The 12,791-nt window shown below is 39.7% G+C and overlaps 1 protein-coding gene across 9 annotated transcripts; it reads right to left on the bottom strand.

Annotated features, from left to right (window-relative positions):
- Window positions 1-9,025: 9,025 nt before the first annotated feature.
- On the bottom strand, window positions 9,026-12,163 carry LOC112286845 (nuclear transcription factor Y subunit B-3). Of its 9 annotated transcripts, XM_090253132.1 has the most exons (5): window positions 11,795-12,056; window positions 11,499-11,593; window positions 11,256-11,304; window positions 10,487-10,914; window positions 9,026-10,085 (listed from the first exon to the last, which is right to left on the bottom strand). In XM_090253132.1, the coding sequence occupies exons 4-5, from the start codon at window positions 10,722-10,724 to the stop codon at window positions 9,667-9,669; spliced, it is 657 nt and encodes a 218-aa protein (XP_090109258.1). In that variant the 5' UTR covers window positions 10,725-10,914; window positions 11,256-11,304; window positions 11,499-11,593; window positions 11,795-12,056; the 3' UTR covers window positions 9,026-9,666. The 9 variants fall into 9 exon arrangements, with proteins under 9 accessions (XP_090109258.1, XP_090109260.1, XP_024384932.1 ...); XM_090253134.1 differs by lacking the exon at window positions 11,256-11,304 and having other exon boundaries at window positions 11,795-12,163; XM_024529164.3 differs by lacking the exons at window positions 11,499-11,593; window positions 11,795-12,056 and adding an exon at window positions 12,086-12,163.
- Between the last annotated feature and the right edge of the window lie 628 nt (window positions 12,164-12,791).

The raw sequence follows: 12,791 nt of genomic DNA, 5'->3' as shown, positions 1-12,791 counted from the left end.
CAATAGGAACCGTGTGGCTGGACAGTGAAATATCGCAACAACAATCAAGTTCATTTCTTTCCGCTCAACCTGCCCTTTGTTTACTGGCCCTCAACAACTAAGAACCTTAGCATTATTAGATTCAGGAGCATCTGCTTGTTTCTTAGACGAAGAATTTGTAAAGCGTCATGAGATCCCTTTAGTACAAAAATCCAAACCTATTCACGTTGAAGTCATAGATGGGCGACCTTTATTGTCTGGTAGTGTCACCCATGAATCAAAACCTATAGAAGTGATGTTTAAGGGCCATAGTAGTCATATTAGTTTCAATATTATTAGAATCCCATCAAATCCTATTATTCTTGGTCTTTCCTAGTTGAAAAAGCATAACTCATCCATAGATTGGAGGTTGCGAAAGATGACCTTTCCCACAAAATCATCCAAGAGCAAGCCTAGTAGAAAGCCCCGAATAGGGAAATCCTTATTCATTAGAGCAAGAGCGTTTGTAAGATCATCTAAGGAAGGCACACCATTTGTCATTTATGCGACTCCAACTATCGGAGAGAAGAACTCGATAGCAAGTATACTAGAGCAATATAAGGATTTTAAAGACGTGTTTCAAAAGAAGAATGCCGACATGCTACCGAAACACCAACCATATGATTGCGCCATAGACTTGCAAGAAGAAGCACAACTACCTTTTGGCCCAATCTACGATCTATCGCAGACGTAGTTGGCGGAGTTGCGAAAGTATATCGATGAGAATCTAGCCAAGAACTTCATCCGTCATTCAAAATCGTCAACTGGAGCATCCATCTTATTTGTGAAGAAGAAAGATGGCTCATAGCGGATGTGCATGGACTATCGAAGCCTCAACAAGGTAACAAAGAAGAATCGTTATCCGTTACCCTTGATTTTTGGTCTCTTAGAACAACTTGGACGTGCAAGGATCTTTACAAAAATTGATCTAAGGAGAGCTTACAACCTCGTACAAATCAAGGAAGGAGATGAGTGGAAGACAGCATTCCGTACAAGGTATGGCCATTTTGAGTATAATGTCATGCCCTTTGGTCTTACCAATGCTCCAGCAGTCTTCCAACATATGATGAATGATATTTTTCGGGAGCACCTTGACGATTTTGTTATCATCTACTTGGATGATATTTTGATATTCTCCAAAAACGAGGAAGAGCATGAAAAGTACGTTCGTTTGGTCTTGGAGAAACTACGCAAGCGAGGACTATATGCCAAGTTGGAGAAGTGTTTATTTCACCAAATAGAGATGGAGTTTTTGGGGTTCGTTGCGACTACGGAAGGCTTGAAGATGGATTCCAAGAAGGTGGAAGCAATCGTGTCCTGGGAGGTTCCTTTAGATGGTGAGAGACGTACAATGCTTTCTTGGCTTTGCCAACTTCTATCGGATCTTCATCAAGAATTACTCTCAAGTTGCTGCTCCTCTCACTTGATTGATATGCAAGGATAAGCTGGAATGGAGACCTCTAGCGGAGAAGGCATTTCAAGACCTAAAAATCGCATTTACTACGGCTCCAATCTTGGTACATCCAGACTTTACAAAGACCTTCTATTTAGAAACTGATGCTTCGGATTTTGCTTTGGGAGTTGTACTTTCACAAATGGGAGAAGAGAAGAAGCTCCATCCGGTTGCATTCTATTCTCGAAAGTTCTCTACTATTGAAATCAATTATGAGATCCACGATAAGGAACTTCTTGCTATAGTGGATTCTTTCCAAGAATGGCGTCACTTTCTTGAAGGAGCTGCACACCCAGTGACCATGTACAGTAATCATAAGAATTTGGAGTATTTTATGTCGGCTCAAGTTTTAAATCGACGTCAAGCTCGATGGAGTATGTTGCTATCTAGATTCGATTTTGTTATCACTTATCGACCTGGAAAGCAGCAAGGACTATTCGATGCCTTATCGAGGAGATCATATCTTATACCAAAGGCGAGAGAAGCAACATTTGATCAACAATGTACGGCGTTGTTGAAGCCAGAGCAATTTTGGCTTTGCGCTACTATTGTGCCAATTGATGCTGACTTCTTGAACCAAGTACATGATGTAACCATTGAAGATCCAGTAGCCATTGATATCAAGCAGCGTACCAATGACGACAAGTTCAAGGTGGAGGGAGATCTTTTATACTTTGAGGAGCGGTTGTATATTCCAAAAGGACTAGCACGACTCTGAGTTCTTCAATCTCGCCACGATTTTCCAACTACGGGATATTTTGGATTCAACAAGACCTTGGAGCTTATTTCTCGAGATTTTTGGTGACCTCAAATGTGGAAGGATGTGAAAGATTTTGTCCTCTCCTGTGATATTTGTTCAAGATCCAAGAATCCTCGACATCGTCCTAATGGACTCCTACAACCATTGCTAATTCCACGTCGACCATGGTCTTCAGTTTCCATGGACTTCATCACGGATCTGCCATCATCGAACTCATTTGACAGCATCTTTGTCGTGGTAGATCGGCTTACAAAGATAACGCACTTTGTTCCTTACAAGAAGACATAGTCCAGTGAAGTCACAGCAAGGCTCTTTCTCAATAATGCGTATCGATATCATGGACTACCAGATGATATCGTATCAGATCGAAGAACCCTGTTTATATCAAAGTTTTGGAGATCTCTTTTTGAGATATTGAAGATGGATATCAAGCTTTCTTTGGCTTTTCATCCTCAAATCGACGGCCAAACGGAACGGATGAACTAAGTCTTCGAACAATACTTACGATGCAGCATCAACTATGAGCAAGATAATTGGACCGCATATCTGTCGCTAGTCGAGTTTACATATAACAACACCCTCCATACGTCGACTCAATACACACCATTCTTTTCCAACTATGGGTATCATCCAAAGCTTGATTTATTGAGTCCGTCAACAAATAACAATCTAGTAGTTGAAGGATTTGCGAAGCAACTATCAGAGCTTCAAACTACGTTGAAGCTTCAATTATAATCTGCTTAAGAATCCTACAAGGCGTCTACAGATAGATTTCGGAATCAAGTACCTACTTTCAAAATTAGAGATAAAGCATGGCTTTTTTGACAGAATATCAAGACCAAGCGACCATGTGATAAGTTGGACTATTGAAGATTGGGACCATTTATCATCCAGAAGTAAATCAATCCAGTGGCGTATTATCTAGAATTATCGGCTTCTATGAAGGTACATCCAGTCTTTTATGTTTCTCTGTTGGAGCCTTATCGAGAGTCGTCTTTTCTTGGAAGAGTGCAATGTCCGCTATCTAGTATTGAGATCGAGAACCACGAGGAATACGAGGTTGAAAAGGTGTTGGATTCATGGCAAAGGTGGGACAAGTTGGAGTATCTTGTTCATTGGTGTGGCTATGACAATAATGAGCGAACATGGGAACCAGCTGAAAATCTTGCCAATGTGCCATAAAAGGTACAGGAGTTTCATCAACAACATCCTCATAAACCTAAGCCGGTTCGATGATAGCTTCCTTCTGAAGCTTGCTCACTCAAGAATATAAGAAAGGAGGAGAGCACCACCAAAACTCGTAATTGATAAAGTAGAATTTTTTCAATAGCCTTCTGATATGGATAGCCAAGAGATAGATACTATGCCAGTCAGATTATCTCAACCGACTAGCTCATGAAGGCAACCCCGAGATGAAGAATCGCCTATACCACGAAGACGACGGAGGATACCGAGTAACCGATCACTGGTGATTGTATTCGAGTTTGAGCCTACTTACGATGGTCAACCAAAAGGCGTGTTTACAGGATAATTTTACAATGAGGACACAGAAGTTCATGCTTGGTCAAAAGTCGAAGGCATGGGCCACTACCGTTGGCTTCAAGGACCGATGAACCACTTGCCTCGTGAACAATAGTTGGAATTCATAGCAGACGTTATGCGACAGATCTTCATTTTCTTATGTTGGTATTGATTAACAATAATATTGCTTCTCAGAGACCTCGAAGCTAAAGGAGGGGGTGATGTTAGGGACATAGTCCTTAGAACCTTCTAGAAGCAAGTCTCTGGAACCTTCTAGAAGCTTTCTAATTGGTGGAAGGTTCTTGAGAAGCTTCTTATTTGGTGGAAGTTGCTTGAAAAGCTTCCTAATTGGTAGAAGTTGCTTGAGAAGCTTTTTAGTTAGTGGAAGTTGCTGGAGAAGCTTCCTAGTTGGTGGAAGTTGCTTGAGAAACTTCCTAGTTGGTGGAAGTCACTTGAAAAGCTTCCTAGTTGGTAGAAGTTGCTTGAAAAGCTTCCTAAATAGGAGTATATATTAGAATCGAGGCTGAAGAGTTCTTCAGTCTCGACAACACATCTCTTGGAGCTCTAGCTCATCTCTCTAGTCTTGTTCTTGTATTCATCTGATTAATCTAGTTCTTGCCAGTTCTTCTTGAACGTCTTATTAGATCTCGAGTCTATATTTCTGTGTCCATGACAAGACCTCATCACTCATGTCAATAAGGTAAAGTCTCTTGCAAACCAACTAGCAATTGTTGACAAGCCTTTAGAAGAAAGTGATATTATGATGACCTTGCTAATGAGCCTTCCTAAATCCTACAACTATCTTAATGTGGCATTGGAGTCCATCAAGCTAAAAGAGCTTACAATAGATTATGTGACGGCAAGACTTGCCCATGAAGTAACCAAGAAGAAAGAAAAAGAGCCTCAAAGTTAAGATTCAGCATTCTACTCACGTTAAGGCAAGGACAACTATTCAAATCAATGAGGTAATATCAAATCTTACTTCATTTGTGGCAAAGTAGGCCATTTTGTTCGAAATTGCTACAAAAGCAAAAAGATGAAGAAGAAGAATGCAAATAATGTGCAAGATGAGTTAGGAGGATAAGATTATGCATTCACGACAACAAATGGGACCTCTATGGCTGCCATGTCAAGATGGATTGTGGATTCAAGTTGTTCCAAGCATATGACACCTTATAAGTGTTCATTTGACACTTATGAGGCTATTCCAGCATCAAACGTGGTATTGGCAAATATTGGTATATGTGAAGCCATTGGAATTAGCTCTATTATAGTAAAGGTGGTTGTGAATGGACAAACCAATAGGATCAGATTCAAAAACGACTTTCATGTGCCTAAGATGAAGCAAAATCTATTTTCGGTGAGTAAACTTATAATAAAAGATTTTAAAGTTTAATTTGACAAGAATGGATGTTTTGTAAGAACATTGAATGGAGACAAGGTCTTCAAAGGCTTAAAAGAAGGAAATTTGTACTACCTCATTTGTAAGAAGGTGAATGGAGTGGAAGTAGTCGCATTTAATAAATTTACATCAAACCAAGACAAGTTGAATATATGGCATTGTCGCCTTGGCCATTTGAATGTGAAGAGCGTGAGAGAGCTCAAGACCATGGTAACTAGCTTAGATCTTGGCAATACAAGCCATAATACAAAACAACTTGCATGTGAAGGATGCATACAAGCCAAACAACAAAAGGCCTCATTTCCAAAGAATGTAGCAACATGTGCTACCAAGTTGCTGGAGATTGTCCATTCTGATGTATGTGGACCTATGAAGAATATAAGTATTAGAGGATCAAGGTATTTTCTTACTTTCATTGATGATTATTCAAGAAAGATTTGGATCTACATTCTTAAAGCCAAGAGTGAATGGTTTTGGAGGTTTTAGGAGTTTAAAGCATTTGTTAAGAACCAAAGTGAATGCAAGTTCAAGGTGCTACATACGGACAATAGAGGTGAGTATATGTCTAAGCAATTTGATGTTTATTTGAAGAATGAAGGAATTGCTAGACAAACCACAATTCCATACACTCCACAACAAAATGGTGTTGCTGAAAGGGCAAATCAAACCATTGTAGAGATGGCAAGGAGCATGTTTCATGCTCAAAACCTTAGTTATGAATTTTGGGCGGAAGCTGTGGTGAATGTAGTGTATACAAGAAATAGGTATCGAACAAGTACACTTGCATCAATGACACCACAAGAAACTTGGAGTAGGAGACAACCTTGTATTTCCTATATGAAGACCTTTGATTACATTGCATATGCAAAAACACCAGATTGTATGAGGTCCAAACTTGATACAAAAGGTACAAAGTGTATGTTTCTTGGTTATTATGAAGGTACTAAGGCATATAGGCTAATGTGCTTGGAAACCAAGAAGATCATCAAAAGTCGTGATGTTGAGTTTTTGGAGCACAAGAGTGCTTATGAGCACTTGGAGATGTGTCCAAGTGGAAGTAATGGTGTGTTTGTGGACACATCTTTGAATTCAGCAAAGAAACAAGAAGATGAAGACAATGAAGATGAAAAGCCAAAGAAGGTTGAAAAGATGAAGGCTCTTACAATTGCTAAGACTAGAAATGAAAGAAATGAAGATGTTGAAGATTGGGATAATGATAATGATGAAGAATACCAACCATTGAGTGAAAGACGACAAGGTTTAAGAGTTGGAAAAGAAAAAGGAGTGCAAGAAGGCAAATGTTCTTCTACATGTGAAAGGAGATATCCTTTGAGAGAAAGAAAGCAACGTGGCGAATGGTGGAAGGATCACATCCTTCATCAAAGTAAAGAACATGCAAATATTGCTCTTCTTGCTGATCCATTATCTTTGTGTAATGGTATGAAGTATGAAGATGTATTTAAGTGGGAGAAGGCTATAGAAGAAGAGTATCAATCTCTTATAGACAATGGTATATGGGAATTGCCAAGAATCCAAAACATCACTCAACGACCAAGTACATTGATGTTCAACATTATTTCATACGAGAGAAGATTGAAGATGGTTAATAGGTTTGAAGTATTGTGCCACAAATGACATGCTTGTTGATGTGCTTACAAAGGCATTAGTGAAGGATAGACATCATGACTTGATTAAGAGATTAGGATTAAAAGCCTTTTGATTATTAGCAAAGTGGGAGTATTGAAGATCAGCAAGTACTTGCTTAGTTACAACCACATAGAAGTTAAGCATAGTATATTGCTAATAGTAAAAAAGTAGCAAAGAATTAAAGTAAGTTATTGTGGTGGCATCAAGGATTTAGTTAGATGAGGTAGAAATGGATGTAATGTCAAAAGGATGGAAGTTGCCTCGTTGGTGAAGAAACCACCACCTATAAGTAAAGAGTGTTGGAAGTAAGAATTATCTTTCTCCACACTTCTCTTAGACTATAATCCTTGCTGATGCTAAGTGTTTGTAGCTTTTAGACTTCTTTTCTTCAATAATTGTGAATGATAAAATTTGAACCAAGTAGGTATACTTGTTTTAGCGGCAGTGCATATGCCTTCCAAGTCATGCTTTCAAGTTCATAGTAATCAAATAGATTCGAAGGTCATGTTCTTGCTCATTAAAAGCAACAATACAACTCAACCACGGAAGCCTAGTGAGTAAGAAGTTAGGGTTGTGTGAACCTGAGGGTGAAGATGTAGCAATTAGCAGCCTTGTGCAACATCAAACAGGAATAGGGATAAGTTCTTATATTAAAGATTAAATCAAGTTAGAGAGTTGTAAGCCACATAAGACTAAATATCTAGTCTTGCGTGGATAGTTGCTGCATGTCTTTTTCTTGTGTATACTTTTTGAAATATAAATAATAAATAATAATAAACATTTAAAATATAGACTATCTAAAGTAAATATGATTTTTTAATTGATTCGATGAATATTTATAATTTTAAATATATGGATATATGGAAATTATTGTTGCATTTGAACAATGTTATTAGTGAATTCAAAGTATTTTTTTCTTGATGAATCCAAGAATGGAACTAACATTCCGTACAAGATTAATGTGTTAGACATGGGATGAAATATCTTTGGATCATTGGAATCATATGGGGCTGCTCAATGTTGCAACTAAGTAAAATAAGAGTAGAGAATTCAATAACATCATAGAGAACTTCAAGAAGATGTCTCTGGAGTTTCTCCTAAATCTGCCATATAATACTTTAGATTTGTGCAATGTACAAGTCACTAAAGAACTCGACTATCAACCAATACTTTTGCAAAATATAGCAAGCATCATTAGCATTAAAGGCTATATAATTTTCACGTCAATTGTAAAATTTTATTTTTTAAATAACTTATGCAAATAATAAGGTTATAAGTTTATGGCTTGAGAACAACCTCTGTTCCAACAAATATTATTAAGTAAACAAGGAATATTAGGCAAGAGTTATTAAATAATTAAGATATATTTGTGTATGTATAGATGAGTATATATATATATATATATATATACACTCACTTTATGTGAAATAATAAATAACTATTCATTTTATACTAATTAAAAGATATTTATTTTTTAATTAAAATTTTGAAAACATCCCCTTTGTGTTCTCAATGACAATATTAGATTAAGAATATTTTAATTATTTATATTGCAACCTTTTTCATTTGCAAATGAACTTTGAATTACCAAACTTGAATTTAATATAGGTTATTAGATTACTAAAATTTTACCAAATGAGCTGCTAGAATTATTAAAACATTTTTATAACATCACTACAAATGCATATAAAACTTAAAACAGTGATGTATAAATTGCAGAAATCTTTGTTAGCCATTTTCAACTTAAATTATAAAACAATATGCATTTTATAGACATAATGAAACTTAGAACTAGAATTTAGAATAAGATGCACCATTACTTCTATCCAATTGATCTTGACCTTTAAAATTGTCCATTATCAGTACCATATCATTTACAAAATACTTTATTTATTTCAACATTTTCTATTTAATACACATAGAATGAAAATAGTTTATACCATGTTTAAACTGTTATCTGTATGTACATACACGCACTCTACACTGAAAGATCCGTATACCTGAAGGTCATTGCACACACAGCTACACAATTCAAGGCTACCGTATTCTGATGATCAAAGACAATGATCAAACGCATAGCAACTTATTACAAAACTAAATTAGACAACCACCTAAGCCTTTCATTGAGGTGAAATATCAATTTGAAGACAAGATGCGACTACCCCATCACGACACCAATACAAGACACAGATCAAATTCAGGTCCTTCATAAATTGACAAATAGTTAAGGATGATTCATGTCAACTGCACTGGAAGCTGTTCAATGTCTTGTACAGAGCTCAATTATAATCACATTTGGTGCTGACCTCTGAATACGAAAGATCCCCACCAGCGAGATCTATCCTCTCCATCAACAACAAAGGACAGTCTCTATTCCTGCCGTCTCATATACTCCCTCCCCACAAGTTTAAAACCTAAATATATTTTTTGAAAGCCCACACTTCCACATACATGGTACAAATCAATCCCCTTCATTCTACATGTCTTTCCTTTTTTTCCATCCTACAGAGCCTTTTCACACGGAAAAGGTTGAAGTGTCAACGAATTCAAAGCAAAATTTTCGCTTCCCTCTTGATGCCGAGGCCAAGCAAAAATCAGCGCAAATAACTATCAATCAGAACAAACACCACCAAAACCTGTACGCTCCTTGCCAAACGAATAGTGCTCCTCCTCACAACTCAAACCCCACGAGCTTCAACGGCATTTCTTCTTTTCTTCCATCATCCTACAGTCGCCAACACTTCACATGACCCACTCGTCACTCTTCCAACAGCACCATAATTAAGGTGCCCGTCATGCTCCACAACACTCCCTCACGCGGTTGACAATCTCCCCAATTTCAAATTCTCCTCGCCGTGGAACCTCCTACACTCCACGAGGCTGGTTTCCACCAGACTGCATTGGCATCTGGTATTGCGGCATCATCTGATGAGGGGAATACATCATCCCTGGAGGTGCCTGCTGTCCGTACGACTGCTGCAGCATCTGCATCGACACCGGGATTCCATGTCCATGCATATTCCCGTTCATCGTACCGTTCATACCGTTCATTCCGCCCGACATACCCATGGACCCCATAACACCTTGACTCCCTTCTTTCCCTCCTTGCTGGTCACCACCCTTGGCCGTGGAAGCCTTCTCTCCCTCTAGCTCCCGGTATTTGTGTAGGTAAACCTTCAGAGGCTCCACGTAATCTTCGAAACCAAGTGTACTCATGGCCCACAGCAAGTCGTCACCGTTGATCGTCTTTCTCTTCTCCCTCTGGCACTTATCTGACGCCTCACCTGTAGTGCTAGCAACAGTCAGATTCCACTTCAACCAAACCACCGATACAAACGAAACAAATTAAGCACGTCCAGTATTCGAAAGGCCAGCAAAAGCTGCATGGATTACTAGTCGGGTGTAAATGAATTTAAGCTCTGTTCTGCACGCACAGGCTAGTCTTGAGGGACACTTCCGATTTCAGTCTGAAAGAAATTCAATGTTTAAGAGAACATTGCATGCTAAAAATCGCTCACGCTGCTGGCAGAAAATGTCCCAGCAAATATCTCATTATCTTAACCTGCACGCGAAACGGCAGGCGTTCCTCATCGTCTTCAATGTCAGTAATGTAGGACATTGGACACCTCGTTCTTAAATTCATTTTCCACATTCCAAAAAAGTCAAGTGCGATTCACTCATGTACCAGTGATGAAGCTGATGAACTCGGACACACACTCCTGCACAGTCTCTTTCGCGTCCTTCGAAATTTTTGCATTAGACGGCAACGCCTTCTTCATGATTCGGCTCACGTTCGCGATGGGCAGGAACCGATCCTGTTCCCGTACAGAAGCATCCTGGTCTCGGTAATGACCCCCGGACTCGTTATCAGAATGCGGGCTGCTCTCTGGTGAACCTGCGTTGTGACCGTAGCTATCGGCCATCCGACCAATTTCGCCTGGAGTATTCTCCGAAAGAGTTGCTAGCTGTGTGCTCGCTGTTCACTCGTAAAAGACCTTAATCTTCAGCTCATTACTTTTCAGCTTCGAACTCCCTCACGAAAGAGGGCAGGTGGAAGAGCAATTTGCGAGAAATCAATAACCTCCGAGAAGTGCTAGAAGTAAGAATGGCTTTCTGCTTTCCACACGCAGAAGAGAAACGCACATGTCAGAGGTACTCTTCATAAGATAGCATGACAGGCAGTTGGAAAACTCACTAAGATTCGCGTAGAAACAAGCACAGTACATGAGGTGTGAATGCGTGCATCCACATATATGTATGTATATATATATATATATATATATATAGAGAGAGAGAGAGAGAGAGAGAGAGAGAGAGAATTTATGAACGTCCATGTATTGAATGAAGTCGGACGACTAATCATATGCTGTAGGACAAAGCATGGCTTCAATCTGCATGTCTGCGGTGCAGATATGAAGATGGACGAATAAAATAAGTCATAGGTGTGTAGTTACGTCGATTATAGGAGCCTTTCGATCGCAAACATAAGATCTGTACGCATCCCTGTGGTAGTAAAGGAAAATATGCAAAGCAAGAAACTAACAGTGAGCAAACTTTCTGCGGGCACAACCTCACTGAGAACCTCCCTCTTCTTGAGAAAATCAATATTCTTCACCAACAGTAAATGATGCACTAAAATCTGAGAGTCTCGTTCCAAAGTCCAAGGATAAAGTCACTGCAGCGACATGGTCTTTCACCTCTTGCTTTAAGGATGCGAAGAGACTTAGTGATACCAACATCACATCAGTCTCTGCTGTCCGCTCTTTTCGTTCCTAAAATTTTGTTTCCATAGCTGTAGCACCTCTCCAAAGATCAAACCAAGAAGAGCAAAGAACCAAAGAAAATCAAAAAAAAAAAAAAAAAAAAAAAAAAAAAGAGAGAGGGGGAAGAAGAAGACGGAACCACGCACACGCACACACGAAGAACATAAATTTTAAAAAGAAAAATAAATAAACAAATAAATATGAATATAACCAACAGAGCGAAATACAACCTACACTTGCTCCGCACAAGATACTGACTCTGCACACGGCTGCAGACTAGCGAACCTCCCCAACAATGCGCGATCAAACCTCAACTGAAGCTCACGAACGCCCAGCCCTAAGACGCCATCCACTTTAATCACAAGAATTGCTACCAGATCGACAGAAAAAAGAAAAAAACAACCGAGGCGAGCACCGCACTTAATCGACTTATGCTATCTTCCTCAAAACATGCTTAAAAAACCTCAACATAAGCTTAAAAAGAACAGCAGAAGTGGCGCATGATAGCCAATAGGACGTACAGCAATGGCAGCGACAAGACAACCTGTTGCTCCAGCGAGAGATCGACCACAACGCGCGCGTGCTGAAGCAAAGTCGAAGACGGATTCGCCAACAAGGCGAAGCGAGGGACGGAAGAGAAAAATAGAAAGAGAAGGAACAGGATAGGGTGACCGGGGAATGACCACCTAAAGCCGGTCACCAAGTCGTGGGACGGACTCTTTACTTGTGTCAGTCATCATTCTCCCTCCCGAAAAGGTCGTCATCGTTCCCCCATCGTTCCCCCATCGTTCCCCCATCGTTCCCCCATCGCTCCCCCATCGTTCCCCCATCGTTCCCCCATCGCTCCCCCATCGTTCCCCCATCGTTCCCAAGTTGCTCTTGTGTTCCCGGAGAACGAGATGGATGAGGAGGAGGGCGTGCAGACTGACTGCCTGCCTGGGTGTGTGTGTGCAGAAGTGGACGGGCAGGGTTCTTCCACCCGGCCCGCTGGGCCTTCCTTCTTCATACTCATCCAATTGATGACTTCGCATCAAGTCAGCTTTCGTTGGAAGATGGACTGCTACCCCTTTTTTCTTCGCCCTTTCTCTATTTTGGGAACTTCTGTTCCCATTGATGAGAGCTTCTGTTCCCGGTGATGGGTTCCCATCGTTTATTTGTGGCAAATCCCTCCTTAAGGAGGGAAGGAAGAAAGAAAGGAGGAAAAATTACATGTTGAGAAACATCCAT

The sequence above is a fragment of the Physcomitrium patens genome, chromosome 9, assembly GCF_059467195.1.
Source record: "Physcomitrium patens ecotype Gransden chromosome 9, ASM5946719v1, whole genome shotgun sequence".
Taxonomy (NCBI): Eukaryota; Viridiplantae; Streptophyta; class Bryopsida; order Funariales; family Funariaceae; genus Physcomitrium; species Physcomitrium patens.
Note: the sequence above shows the minus strand (reverse complement) of the source record. Positions and strands in the feature narration are given on the sequence as shown.